At 55.4% G+C, this 15112-nt stretch overlaps 1 protein-coding gene across 1 annotated transcript in view; it reads right to left on the minus strand.

Moving 5' to 3' along the window:
• Positions 1–11631: 11631 nt before the first annotated feature.
• Positions 11632–15112, minus strand: part of FHDC1 (FH2 domain containing 1) — a 33014-nt gene continuing 29533 nt past the window's right edge. The window contains exon 11 of the mRNA XM_052655013.1: positions 11632–13722. Within this exon, the coding sequence (XP_052510973.1) occupies positions 11632–13722 (2091 nt within the window). The remainder of the gene's footprint in view (positions 13723–15112) is intronic.

A 15112-nucleotide genomic window follows, 5' to 3' on the forward strand; every position in this document is an offset into this window, starting at 1 on the left:
TTTCCTTCTCCAGTGCATGAAAGTGAAAAGTGAACGTGAAGTCGCTCAGTCGTGTCCGACCCTTAGCGACCCCATGGACTGCAGCCCACCAGGCTCCTCCATCTGTGGGATTTGCCAGGCAAGAGCACTGGAGTGGGGTGCCATCGCCTTCTCCGGAGCACACACAGACACACACGCAAATCTAAGAACAGACATCAAATATCTTGCGGTGGGCTCCCGAGGGGAGCTGGGGTGGGAGTGGAGATCACAGGTGGAGAGATACAGCAGTGTCCAGCACGAAGGGGCTTTGCACAGATCGGTGAGAGCTGTGCTCCAAGACCGAGTCTGGGCAGCTTTACCCCGGGCTCCCGTGGTCCAACACAGCGTGTGACAGTTCAAAGCCAACCAACTGGCTAGTGAGAGCCCTGGCCTTGTTCAGCTGAGCACGATGACTGCATTCCATTTTTTTTCAGGGGCTATAGGAATTATTCCCACCCAATTCCCCACCATGAGGGTTGAGGAACCCAGGGCCCAGAGAGGGCGTATGAGTAGGCCAGCTGCAACCACTCGAGGGCAAGAGGAAGAGCTGGTGCGTGGCTGGCCCCCGTGTTCTGCTCTCTCCATTTCCGTTCTCTGACCGCCCAGCCCAGCCTCCTGAGAGTGCTTGTTTAAAGGGCTGGGCTGTGCTTGTCTGAGCACACGGGCTGAGGTAATACACTGGCATTAACTGGCCCTTCCTGTGTGGGGTTCAAGGTGAGAACCTCCTGGGGAACCGAGAGGCTCAGAGACTCCTTTATCTCTGTTGCTTCGTGTTTTTCCTCCTTCCAGGACTGCCTCAAAGCTCAGATGAGCTCATCGACTCACCTGGGCAGGTAAGCGCAGAACTTGGACAGGGCTTTAATGGGAGTGAGTCCTGCTGAAGGGAATGGTGTCATTGTGGTGCCGAGGCAGAGAGGAGCCAGCCCTCTGCACGTCCAGAAGCTCTGCACAGGGTGGGTTTCGGGTGTTGACGCCAACGGATTTGCTGGAACCCACAGACCCGTAACACTGCTGACGAGAAAATCAGACGGGGTAGTAACGTAGGCAGTTGGTGGAGATTTATGGCTAACTTTCCTGGGAGAAGGAAATGAACAGTGAATCCTGGGGCACCTCTCTAAGGAGCAGCCCTCAAAGACGGGCTAAGATCATCAACGCCCCCCAATCCTACACAGCCCGGCTTTTCATGATTAAAGCACCATAAGCTTACACAGGGGAAAGAGCGTATATCGTAAGAAAGAATGTTCAAAAACAAAGAAAAACAGACACCCAGAAAAAAAAAAAAAAAGAAGAAAAGAATGAATGTTCACAAATTCTCCCTCCTCATATAATCAATATCTGATCACATTCCAGAATAGTCCCAGACGGCAGAAATCCCTTTCGGGTCCTTGCCCACTCTCCAGGGCAGTCGCTACTATGCTGACTTCTACTGACACAGATGAGTGTGTGTCTCCCATCTTAACTCTGTCAGCCTCAAGGTCAGGGTGTCAGCAGAAAAGAAACCCTGGGCTAGTTGACCAAAGTCCCTTTAAAACAGTGATGCATTTGCCCCCACTGTTCTCTAGTGAGATAGGCAGGTGACTGGCAATGTCCCCATCCCTTGGAGTGCGGAGGGACCAAGAGATCTAAGGGACTGCTTCGTCTTAGAGCCCTGTGAGGAGTCAGCAGAAACCTGCTGCTCAACCAGTCCACCAGTGGGCGGACTCCCGGCTGGCCCTGCGCCTTCTGACATCCTTGGGCATCATGCAATGGGTAGTAGCTCTCTGCTGAGCCACCTGGGCTCTGCTGGGAGTGCATAGGTTTGGCATGTGATGTAGGCACCTGGATGAGTTGTCAGCACTTTCCTTTAAGAGGCTCCAATGGCGACAAACCTCAAGCTTAAAGATGTATTAAACTGTGGAAAACAATCAAACATTGTGGCCACGTGTGAGAAACAGTGGTCTGGTGTGCTCAAATCACTCAGAATTCCTCTTTTACAAATTCCTCCAGAGCCAGATTCTTGTTCAGTCACTAAGTTGCGTCTGACTCTGCAGCCCCATGGACTGCAGCACACCAGAGTTCCGTGTCCTTCACTATCTCCCAGAGCTTGCTCAAACTCATGTCCATGGAGTCGGTGATGCCATCCAACCATCTCGTCCTCTGTCGTCCCCTTCTCCTCCTGCCTGCAATCATTCCCAGCATCAGGGTCTTTTCTAATGAGTCAGCTCTTCAGGTGGCCAAAGTACTGGAGCTTCAGCTTCAGCATCAGTCCTTCCAATGAATATTCAGAGTTGATTTCCTTTAAGATTGACTGGTTTGATCTCCCTGCAGTCCAAGGAATTCTCAAGAGTCTTCTCCAACACCACAGTTCAAAAACTACAGTTCTTCAGTGCTCAGCCTTCTTTACGGTCTAGCCCTCACATCTGCACATGACTACTGGAAAAACCATGCCCTTGACTAGACAGACCTTTATCGGCAAAGTGGAGCCAGATGGTCAGTCTTTTTTCTTTTATGTTGAGGTTGTATCATGTTTGCAATGAAAGACAACTATAATCCTGTTGGACAACCCACCGTTTTTCTCACACGGGGGCTCATCAGAAACTAGAGCCCCAGTCAACGGTCACTAAGCAAATGGGAAACATTCATGAAACAAACTTCCCTAATCATTCCAGTCACCATTTATTGAGTACCTTCTATGCACCAGAATATATCTCCCATTTTAATAGCAACCCCCAATAGTGGGCCTGATTTATACCATTTTAAGGATGGAAAACTGAGACTTTATGGTAAGTGATTTCCCCACAGTAATCCAGTTAGCAGAGCTGAGATCTGAGTCAAGTCTGTCCTTCTCCACAGCCCATGCCCTCAAGGGTCCTCAGAAAGGCCCTTTGGGGCAACCACAGAACAAGAGACGGGTGGGCTCTTTGAGCCCTTCTTGGGAGAGGAGTGAGGCTGCTGGTGTAAGATGTGAGTGACGAGGCAGAAGGTGGGCTTTGGCTTGGCCCCAGCACCACTCACACTCTCGCCAAGAAACAGACCTCCAAAGAACATCAGCACTGATGGCAACTGGGAGGACACAGCCCCCCGCCCTCCTTGGAGGACGAGGACACAGATGTTTTGAGGGGATGTGTAACTGAGCAGGGTGACCCAGGGCAGACCAGAAGGAATTCCAGGCCCCTGAGCTTCCCCCCAGACTGGATGGCCTCCTTTATCTGTCTGTCTGGCCTTCCTTGCAGCCGGGGTGGCAGGTTTTAAGTGGGCAGAGGACACACCCCCCTCAGGTGGCCCAAGGCAGCAGGTGGTCCCATGATGGAGCCGGGAAGGGAGGAGGTGCTGGACCCCCGTTCCTCGCGTTCCCACTGGGCTTCGCTGACCTCAAGGGAGGCTCCTTTTCCCGAACCAACACCATACCTGCTGCTGTCAAGAGCACCTCCCCCCAGACACCTGGTGGACAAATATTTTCCCAGGGAAAGGCCAGCCAGGTGAGTCCCAGGTGAGAGGGAATCCCCTGAAGACTTTGGCCTCGAGAGTGAGATCATGGGTCTTGGGAGCAGCTGCATTTTATAGATCCAATAAATTAGACACAACCCGCCTGGTTATACACTGGCAGGTGTCACGGGGCCCTGCCTTGCTTACTTGGCAAGAGGAGGAAACAGAAATAAAAGTAAAGTGCGTTCAGGGACCAGGTCACCAGATGGATAGGGAAAGAGTCCTGTGAGGACACAGGGCTGAGTCGGCAGGCTGCTTCAGGTGAGCCCCCTGCCTGCTGCACCTGGGTCTGTTGGCCTCCTCTCTAGCCAGCCGCCGTCACTGGGCCCCTGAGAAGCTGCCAGGTTGGGCTCTGACCTCGGACAGTGACGATGGCAAACGTGCTGTCTAGCGTATTTAACCATCAACCCCCCTCAGCTGCTCTGAAGTTACATAGGGATATGGTTTCCAAGCTGAGGTGTTAAGCAATTCCCAAAGTCACACACAGCTTATAAAATGGCAGAGTGGGCAGGAGCCTGGCTGTCGAGGGGGCCGGGACCTAGCTACCTCCCTCTCCCCACGTGTGCAGAACTGTGTCACCGCCCTGTGCAAATCAGGGATGCAGCGTTGCACTGATATGCCCATGGCCACTTCATTCTGCTCTCAGTGCCCAAGGGGAAGGCTAAGGGGTGTCCAGCTGCCCTCAGCAGGCCTGCAGGTTGGCGACGTGGCCACGAGGCTCCCGTGATTTTCCGTGTGAAGTGCAGACTGATTACCTGGGTGCCCAGTACTGTCTTTATCTTTGTTCTTGTCCCTCCTCGTGCTTCTCAGAGTCCTCCTCTCCCAGAAGCCCTTTGCCCCCTCCACGGGGCCTTCTGCTGGGAGTCACGTGCACTCCACCTTGATCTACCTAGACCAGGTCCAGACACAGGCAGGGGTCTTCACCCACATGTTCCGCTAGCACACAGGTCCCTCAGCCTTGCCCTCACTCACTGGACTCCATCTGCCCACTCGTGTGGCGGGGCACCCACTTAGCAGCAGCCCTTGCTGGGACCTAGAGGCCTCCACAGATGAAGAATTGCCCCCATCCCCACCCGGGAGACACATACCCCTAGTCCAGGAGTCAGATACGACCAACCATCCTTACAAGACAGGTGGGGATCAGAGTTTTAATCCCAGGCACTCTGTGAGTTCAGGGGAGGGAAAGATAGATTTCCAGAGCAAAAGGACAGAGGAGGAAAGAACTGTTTGATCTGGACTTGGAGACAGCTGCGCTTCTGAGGAGCCACCGGATGGCATAGGCCTGGGCACTGTGTTTTAGAATCCTAGAATCCCTGCAAGACCTGGAGCTGTTCAGGATCCCAAGCTCGCTTTGAACTCCCACCAAGAATCTGTCACGAGGCGACCGTCCTTGCATTCCTGCTGTGCAGTCAGATCCAGAGGACTGAGCGGGTGCTGCCAGGACAACAGAGGCCCTACGCCCAGGAGACCCTGCATGAGGGCCTCTTGGCATAGTGACAAGGGCGCCTGTTCTGAAGGTGCTTCTTGTGACATATAAGGTACAGCTGGGCCTCCCAGGAGGTGATCCCCTTCGAGGAAAAAGTGGTCTTCAGGGTCAACTCAGCAACTGAGTCTGAGGCAGCCATCTCATAGGCTCAGAGTCTTCCAAGTGGAAGGGACTTGGGAGCCTCTGGCCTAGGGAGGTGGACGCGCAGCTTTGGCATGAGCTCTCCTTGTACCTGAAGATTTAGCTGTGCTTTGCTTTGGAACAACACAGAATACGATTAACCTCACCACCATGTTCTATCACTTTTTTTCAGTTTGAACACTCTTGGTGGGCTCATCCTCAAACATGACAACCAGACCCTTGGGGGTCCCTTCATTGCTTCCACCATGATCCGGCTCATCACACTTCCTCCTAAAAGGTAGCCCAGGGCTGAGGACCTCATGCTGGGTATTATCACCCCCACAGATGGTGCCTTGGGCAGCCACACAGCATCACTGGTTCACCTGCTTCCCTTCCACCTCTCCGAGAAGGAACTTCTCCACTGAAAAGTGGGAATGGCAAATTTCACCTCCCACTAGGTCACTAGAATGGTGGGTGTGTGGTGAGTACCTGTCTGCAAAGCCATAAGCTTCTTGGGAGGAAAGCGCTAGCCGGAGTCCAACCCATTATGAGCTGGCTGAGAACCACAGGGGCCGGGGAAGGGCTGGGAGCAGTGGGCACCTTATCCAGGTGCTGATCTGATGACTCTCGTTTCCATTGTATAAAAGGCAAACCTGGACTCGGGAGTAGGAGGCCCTGTGGGGGTGGGGAGGTAGTTCCGCCATCTCGGCTGAGGCAAGAAGCCTGCCCTGCAGGCAGCCCACCTCTTCCCTCTCCTCCCTGGAGATGAATCAGCTTGTGGGAACTGCTGGTGCCTTGGGAAAGAGAAAGAAAGCTGACCAGCCAGGCTGCCATCTCCACAGCTGAATGGAGGCACTGTTCTTCCTGCTGGAGCATCTTCCAAGGCTGAACCATGGTTTTAATCCAAATATAGCTAAATCGCTTCTGCTGCCTTCTGGGAACTGGCAAAACAGTTGTCCCTGGAAGTGGCTAGACCTCAGCAATTTTCCCGGTCTAATGGGGAGCTGTTTACAGCACGAAGCGGTGAAAGGTGAATTATTCTGTGCTGACAGCTTTGGAAAGAACCAGGGGGCGGTCCTCCTTCCAGGGAGGGCTTCTACCTCCTAAAGCAGGACAGAAGGGCTGAGCTCGGGCCGCTGCGGCCTCGCGTGAGGGCGCCGCGCCGCCGCCCTGAGTCAGCACCCTGGAGAGCTGCCCCACCCCCATCCTAAGCGGTGAGGTCAGCGCAGATGCGCCCGCCTGGCCTCAGCTCGAAGCGGGAGAAGGAGCCGCGGCCACGAGGAAAAGCTCCAAAGAACAGAGTTGCAGTGACTCATGAAGGCTGTGAAAATTCCAGAATCCAAGAGGCCTAGGGAGCAGGGTTCCAAAGAGCAACTTTGCTGACAAAATTCTCACCGTGGGCAGTCAGGTGGGTGTGGCATTGCTCAGCACTTATTACCAAATTGCTTCACTGACACTCAATTATGATCTTCCTTAAAGGCAGTCATTGCGTCACTTCCTATGTTCCCCTGGAGCCACTGTTCTGGGCTCTCTGGTGCCGTGCTCCTGAGAGCTCCAGACTCAAAGGAGTGGCCGTGCCACCCAGTGGAGGTGCTTCTGCTGCAAGATCCTCCTCAGGTTCCTGGGGGCAGCTCTCCTCCCATCCGGGTGCTGAGTCCGTAGGGAGCTGTGTCCCCTGCCCAGGGGAAAAGCACCTGCTTTGCCCGGCAGAGGCCCAAGGAGAGGGCCAGGCCAGAGAAGCCAGCCTCTGGCCTCTCTCTGGTCCACTGGTTCTCAAGAGCAGAGCAAAAAATGAAGTCGCTGGGGAGTCATTCAATGCAAATCAGGGGCCCCACTGAAGGATGCTGAGTTGGTGCAGGTCTGGGGTGAGACCAGGAATCCCCCACCCTTCCCCGCAGGGGTCCCGTCGCACCAGAGGAAAGTGGGCACCGCTTGGTGCTCTGACACGGTCGGGGTCACCATGGAGAGCTCACCGCCCTCGTCAAACACCCGGCTGTCACTGCAGTGGCCCAGTGGCCCCGCAGCCAGCTGCCGTTGGCTCATGAGGGACACCCTGGCCACACAGGTGGCCTCCCCACAATCCTGCCACCTGCCGCTGGTTTTCAGGAGGCTGAGGGAGTGTGGTTGAGTCCGGTCCTGCAGGATTGAAAGCACAAGGCACATACCTTTCTGCTGCGCAGTGTGCTATCAGGAAGGACAGACGAAAAGCAGTCTCCCATAGGAAACAGCCTGTGTTTACTGGAATTGGCCTAGGGGACGGGCGCTCCTGTGGCTGACCTCAGAGGGGAGAGAATTTTCTTGTCCAGTGGCAGAGAGTGAGCATGGCTGTGCCCTCACCTCCACACAACATCATTAACTAGGGGGGACAGGCTCGCGGCACCCTGGTGTTTTCCTCTAGAAGGACAGTTACAAGTGAGGTTCTCGCCTACAAAACTTCAGTGCCGCCGCCCACCCATAGACGGGTTAAGGAAGTTTCTGATGGGCTGCCTTGGAAACCTACCTATAACTGTGACATGGTTGCTCAGGGAATGTGCATTCTGAACTTCTCAAATCTAATTTGGAGCAAACTTGGGGAACATCATTTGCTGGCAAGTTAGGGACCGCCTCTATGACTCGGCGTCTGAATGTTTCTGAGAAGGCTGGGGACAAAGCCTGACTCCAGAGGTCTGGTATGAATGTGCCTAAGAGGACCTCGAGCATTGACAGGCTGGCGGTCAGGTCGTGCCAGGCTCCAGGTGGCCTTTGGTCAAGGGCCATGAAGGAGACCATGGGTGCTGCTCGGGCCAAGACCCCCCTGGCAGTGGCCAGTTGTCCCACCTGCCAACTAGGAAGGAAAGCTGAGGCAGTGAGCTGCAGGGCTCTGGCCTAGAAGATAGAAAAGCCACTTTCTTCAACGACAAGGACATTACCTTCGTCTTCACTGAGGCAATCCCAGTGAGCCACGGGGCATTTCACGGGAAGATATTTGCAGATGAAAATACCCCCAGGGAGAGGGTGCTCTGGGTTATGTTTTCAAGCCTGTCCTGGATTCATTCCGAGCTGTGCACTGTGGCTCCACAGAAGCTGAGCAGGGCGACTCTCCAGACCCACTGTCACTCACTTTGTGCTCACAACCCAAATAATTTTAAGAAGCGCTTAGTGGGGCAACTGCAATGTCTCTTAGTCACATTTGGCCTAAATGTGTATGCTCATATGCTCTCAGGAACACATACCAGAAAAAAAAAAAAAAACAAACACTTCTATTTTCATGGCGGGACAGAAGCACGAAGCAAAAGTATAATGAAGAATTAAGAACAAAGTTTAAGTTTCAGTAGAAAATTCTGTGAAACTGCAAAACATCATCATTGCTAGGTGGGAGGAGATAGAGGGAAGAGAGTTCGCCCTTACAGGCAGGAGGTGGCAAAGGTGCTCACCTCGGAAACCTGAATTAGCAAACCATTCCAGAGCCTCTCACCATAATATATAAATATGCAGACTGTTGAATGAACAATTAGGAAACTGTGGTCCCTGGGTTTCAACGAGAATCGCTAGAAGAAGACTAGAACACAGGTTCCTTGAGAAAGTCATAAAATAAAACGGCTAAGATAACTACTTAAGACCCACTATGGAAATAAAAGGCCTAGCTTTGGTTTGTGTCAGTAAGCCCTGTTACCACAGGGATGATGGTAGAGGAGGGGTCCAATGTTCCAAACCGCTTACAACCCAGGCAATACCAGGCTCTACACGTCTACGGGGCAGCACCTCACAAGCCGGACAAGGACGTCATTGGCTCTCATCCATTGCTGTCTGACCCCAGGATCTTCCTTTAACCGTCAGCTAAATTCAGAGAGCAGCTAGGACTAAAACTTGATAGAAATCCCAAGGTATGAGTCTCATCTTAGACACAGTCCCCCTTTCTTTTCAAACCAATACTGCATTCCAAATAAAAGCATGCCTCCCTCCCTCTTTACTCATTCCTGAGGCAGCCACAGAGGTGAGCTGAGATTTCCCAATAGTGTCCCGAGCCAAAACACATGTGAGCGCACAGAGGCAGGTTCAGACTTGCTGGCCCCATGGAGACTGCGCAAAGGTTGGCCCACCACACGGAATAACACAAGTGTGCACGAGGTGCTGAACATTCCATGCGTGGCCCGCATATCAGATGCATGCCTGCATCCCAGGTATGGCACAAAGCCCCCGCCCAGGGCCCGCACAGTTAAATACAGGTTCTATGCTATTAAGAAGACACACATCAACAGCTCATTTTGGCTCTTGAGACGTTTGAAGCTACGGCTGCTCTACCCCAACCTTCTGGCACCTCCTGTCCACCCCATCTCCACCCTTCTCTCTGTACAGTAAATTACGCAAATCTCTTACCGGGGTCACATACCCACGTCCACAGCAGTTGAGGAGAAAACACAAATCTCATAAACATGAACTTTATTAAACTACACATTACATAAAAGAACAAACATATAAATGGACCTTTAAATACATTCAGTTCATCTTAAAATTTATATATAAACTTATTTACATTTCTGCATTATATATTTAAATTATTTTCCAAACTTATTACCAATAAAAGGTAACAGAATGATCACCCGCTCACACAGATGCATACAATTGGTCCACAGGGCTAAGCAAAACGCCACTTCTCAGGAAACTCAGCTTATTAGATTTCAAACCAACAACTCATTCTGAAGGTGCTTTCTTCCAAGCGAGCCTTTATGTGAGACCTCCACCGTGGAAATGCTGGAGTTTAGTTCTGGAAGCTGATGCCAGGGCAGAGATGGGTTCTTGGCTGTTCACAATGACTTGGACTCTGGGTGTTGGCAGGACCCTTGAAGACCACGGCAGAGGCCATGCCCCCACTTATGCAGACTGGGAAACAGAGGCTTAAGGAGAGGGGCTGACTTGCCTCACAGCATCAGTGAGGGAACAGGGATTTGGACCCTGCTTTCCAGGGTTCTCCAAGGGGCCACAACCCTGACGCTACCCACAAACCCACAAACTTTTGACCTCTTTCACAGGCCCTAGGTTTCAAACAGTTTTGTCTGCATGGTTAAATACATGATTTTTTTAAAGGCTTTTTGAGATGACGAAAAATGGCTCAGGATTCTCACAACCATCTTTGTGGAGCCCTGGAAATACTGCTCAGGGCTAGTTTTATAAGAGGTTTTGTGGTCAGGCGCCTTGTTTTCCTTTTCAGTTTAGCTGACTTATGGAAGCTCAGAGTTTCCAGTTAATTTGGATGGGGGGCAACATTCTACAGGAGGGGGACTGTAATATCAACCGCATGGATTCACCAGGAATACAAACCCTATTTGCCTAAACCCACCTCCCGCTGTCAGATCTAAAACAAACTTTCACTAATAAGTGATTAAGAGTGAAAAAATGGGAGGAGGGGCAATTTTTAAATAACAAAAATGTTTCAAGAATCCCCCCACTTCCCAATTAGCTAGTTGGGACGGAAACAGTGAAATTGGAACTGAGTAGTATGTTTTCCTCTTTTGAATGAAGCCTTACTTTTTTTTTTCTTCAAAATTTTCCTGATAATGTAAAGTCTTCTTAAAGCAATTTCAATTTTGGTCTGGTTTTACAAACTTGACCTGGTTTTTCTCAGGATTTAAAACCATTGTACCAAAGGACAGACATCAACATTTAAAAATATCATGGAGAGAGAAAGTGAATCTTTCTCTCCAGGCTCCAGGTCACATTAGCAAAGGAGAAAGTCTGGGTTTATCCCTCCCTGGAGGAACTAGAGTGAACACAAGTCATAGCAGCCTTCGCTCAGTGTTACAAATACTCAAATGAGAAAACGGAGAACGGGAAAGTTGTTCTGAGCTGAACAGTCCCTGATGACCTTCCATCAAAATATGGCACCTCTAAATTCTGGAAGCTCCAGCGTTCTCCCAGGGGCCGCCGCCCGTCTACAGAGGAGGCTTGCCCCACAGCCCCAGTACACGCGGAGCACTGGATTTCTGTCCACCAGTTTCGCTTTCCCTCCTGTTCACCTCACCAAAGGTAGCAGGTGGATGAGCAAGGGAGAGTCTTCAGGAAGACGGTGCCAACCACAGGACACCCAAAGGCTTTGCGGTGGAAGTCCAGTTGCCAGCTGCGCAGCATGGGCAGGAGGAACCCTGAGGCCAGGGAACTAGGAAGATAAAAAATACCTTCATCATTTTCCCCCTGGGAGGCATTTCACTCTGTGAAAGGAGCCAACTAAAACAACGTTTAATTTTATAATAGTAAAAAATGTCACTGGTATATAAAAACTGGCCCCCAAATCTTGTTACTGGTCACCTAAGAACATCAGATGCTGCTGGGTCAGACAACGACTTTGTCTGAGTCGTTCACCGCTCTCTGTGTTTGGAGGACGGGGCTCACCGGGTCCACCTCCGGGTCCAGCGGGGATGTGGTCCAGCAGGCTACACCTTCAGGGGCCCTGGCAGGCGGCCCCAGCGAGGGGTTCTATGTGGAACAGACATTCAGGGTCGGCCTTCCGCACAAGTCAGTGCTCACCATCCGAACCGCAGAAGGCAAGCGGGGAGGGCGGACGCCCCTCACTGACGTGAGGGCTGAAGCCCCCGCCCCAGCGCCGCGCGGCCGGCCCCCTTCAGCCGGCCCTCCGGCGGGCTCTCGGCGCCGGCCCCGGGGCCCTCGGCCGCCTCGGACCCCTTCCGCAGGGTGCGGGCGCTGCCGGCCCGCCGGAGGGCGCCGCTGTCCTTGGGGGCGGCGCCCTCGGGGCCGCCCCTCGCTCGCAGCTGCCGCTGCGACATGGTCCGGGTGAGGCCGGGGGCTCTGGCCGCGGCGGGGGAGTCCGGCCTCTGGCTTCGAGACGAGGAGGCGAGCGTGTCGCGCGCGAAGCTGGGGACCGGGGCCGGGCCCCGGGGCACGCTGGCGGCCGGCGCGGCGCGGGGCGGCTCTCCGGGGCCGTCGGGGCCCTGGGCGCCCGCGCGGCACGCCTTGTCCTCCTCGGGCTTGGGCCGCGGCACGTTGCGCACGGGCTTGGCGCTGGGCTTCCGGAAGGAGCTCCGCAGCGGGGAGGGCGGCTCCCTCCCGGGCCGGGCCGCCGCGGGCCTCGCAGGCGACGCGTCCGCGGTCCCCCGCGTGGAGCTGCGGCGCGCCGGCGGCGGCGGCGGCGGCGGGCCGGGCCCGCCGGGGGCCTCGCGGGGGCTGCTGCCCTTGGCTGCCGGGGGCGCGCGGCCGGCGCGCGAGATGGGCACGACCCTGCGCATGCTCTCGTCCTCGCAGCCGGTCAGCGTCCCCGCCGGCCGCCCCGGCCCCGCCGGCCGCCCCGGCCCCGCCGGCCGCCCCGGCCCCGCCGGCCGCCCCGGCCCCGCCGGCCGCCCCGGCCCCGCCGGCCCCGCGCTCCGCCGGGCGGCCCCGGCCCGGAGCGGCGCCGCCAACGTTGGAGCCTCTCTGGGGGAGCTCCTCCTGAGGGCCGTCGCCTCCCTCCCTCTGGCCGGCCTGTCCCTGGGCGGGCCGCCTTTGCAGCTCTCCGGCTCGCTCTTCCCTGAGACGGAGCCGGAGGTGGAGGCAGCAGCGGGAGCCCCCGCAGTCGGGCTGCAGATGGGCTTGGAGGCGGCCTGACTGCCGCCCATCTCCCAGGCCCCGGGGGACGCGGAGCCCTCCCCATCGCCCGCCTGGCCCGGGTCCCCCTCTAAGGGTCTGGAGTTGGCTCCCTCAGAGCAGTCCAGGGTCAGCGAGCAGTCGCTGGTGTCCGAGATGCAGAACAGAGGCCCAGGGTCTTGGCTCCCGGGGTCACTGCTCCCCTCAGAGAGCTGAGCTGCGCTTCTGGGCTCATAAGGGGCAGCCTCGCCATCCCGGGGGACGGGGCTGGGAGCCACTCCCGCACCTCTGCCCACGGGCGTCGTCGGGCTGCTTTTGGGGGCGCCCAGGGACTGTGGGCTCGCATCCCCCACGGACACCAGCTCCATTGGGCTGCAGTCATTCCCGGTCAGCTGGGCCGGCTCCTCCGGGTCCTTGGGAGCCTGGAGGTCGAACTGGGCCAGCCCGGTCACCAGCTCATGCTCCCTAATCCCTAGAGCCAACGGTGAGAGTGGGGGCGAGGACCGCACAGGGTCCAGGCCCACCGGTGCGCTGTTCCTTTTTCGGAGGGTGCTGACCCCACTGCGCCTAGGGTGGCGTAAAGTGCAGGCGGGATCCTCGAGGTGGGCTGCAGGGAGCCAGCTAGCCCAAGCTGTGGCGGGGTGGGGGGCTTCCTCCTGGCCCTCCAAGGCCCGAGGTCTGTGCGCTAGGCTGGAGTCCTGGCCCCTCGGTTCTCCAGGCTCTCTGCAGGCTCCATCAGGTGGGACCTGCCAGAGGCAGCCCTGGGATGAGTTGCTGGGCTTGAGTTCCTCGGGGCTGCCTGTGGATCTCTCCAGGAAGCTAAGCAGCTCCCGGTCGGCCATGGTGTCCAGGGAGAGGCGGGAGCGGCGGGTGGTGGGGGGCCGGTAGGAGGGGCTGGCGGGCCTGCAGCAGAGAAAAGGGGGCAGGTCCTCCGCGCCCCTCTTGGTCAGCAGCTCCACGTCGTTCTCGCTGCTGCTCCGGCCGAATCCAAACTCCCCCGCCGTCCAGGATCGCCGCTTCTGCTCCAGCTCCTTGAGCCGCCGCAGCTGCCTCAGCTCCTGCACCTGGCGTTCGTGGTTGTCCTGAAGGTGGGGTGGAGAGGCGGGAAGATGCATGAGCCACAGAGACCGAGTGCAGTTCCATAGCTAGCTATCCGAACACCCCACCGAGAGACACTGGGTGGAGGAGAGCCCAGAGTCACGGGCTTCACTCACTGAGGGAGACGGCCTGTGTTTGCACATGCATGTGCCAGGAGGGCTGGAGGCCTCCATTCCCCTCAAGCTGCGTGGGCATGACCAGGACACACTAGGCCTGACCCCAACCATCTGCCTAAGGTGGTCATCAGAACCCGGGGCCCAACTTCCAGTCTAGGCACTGTGCCCTCAGTGTGGGCTGTGACTGCACATGTGTCTGTGACCTCAACTCCCAGAATGCAACTTGGTTTCTAAGTAGGGCGAGACAGAAGGGACTTTCAGGAGTGCTATTTAGGCACAGAGAGAAAAATACTATGGGTATTAAAAGGAGTCTGAATCAGTGTTGCCAACATACATACATATACACATATGTCTACACACACACACACTTATGTGCACGCGTTCTACTTCGTGGTTGGGATGGATAAATGCAGACTCCGGATATTAAGAGATGCCTGTGTTCTCTGAATGCTCCCTGGTAAACACCAGAAATGCCACAGAGGCTCCGTCCCTTGTTCCCGACACACTTCCCACAATCAGAGACGGGGATCTGCTTTATCAACCTTTCTGCCTTTCACCCTGCTCCAAGGAGCCAGCCCTCGCCCAACAAAACCGAACAGAACACGCACACACACCGAACAGTTTACTGCCTGCACTTTCATTATACTCGTGCCACACAAACGTGAGGAACCCACAACCCAAATCTGTTATCATTAGTGCTTTTTACTTGAAAATCAATTTCCGCAAACAGTGGACTTTCCCTTCCAAGTGGTGCACTTTCCCTTCCAAGTTTCTGTGAGCCTCTGGCTCCAACCACCAGGGACTGGGCCCCTCCTGCAGCCTCGGCCTCCCCAAGGTCCCCGGGTCTTCTTTCAAGGCTGCCTGCGGAGGGCACAGGGCCAGCTCCTGGCTCTCAGGACAGATGGGCTGAGAGCATCACACAGGTGGCCTCACAAGCGCGGAGAATTCCGGCTGGGAGTGAGGGCCTCAGGGCCAGTTTGGCCAGTACCACCCCACCAGCACCTCCCCTGCTGACCTCACTGCTTGGACAGAGGAGAGGAAACGTGGCCACAGGCTCAGCCTCCTTTTCAGTGGACAGAGAAAGGCAGTTTGGGAACTCCAGTCACTCTGAGCTACTCATTTAGGGCTGCAGAGACACTGAGCAGCCCCTCAGAGAAATTCAGCTATGGACAAACGTGCGCTTAAAACTGAGGGGAAGAGGTGCACAGGAGTATTTGGTTCTGTTTTTAGTTGGCAGATGAAAGTTTTATGTGCAAAG

The sequence above is a fragment of the Budorcas taxicolor genome, chromosome 17 (genome assembly GCF_023091745.1).
Source record: "Budorcas taxicolor isolate Tak-1 chromosome 17, Takin1.1, whole genome shotgun sequence".
Lineage (NCBI taxonomy): Eukaryota > Metazoa > Chordata > Mammalia > Artiodactyla > Bovidae > Budorcas > Budorcas taxicolor.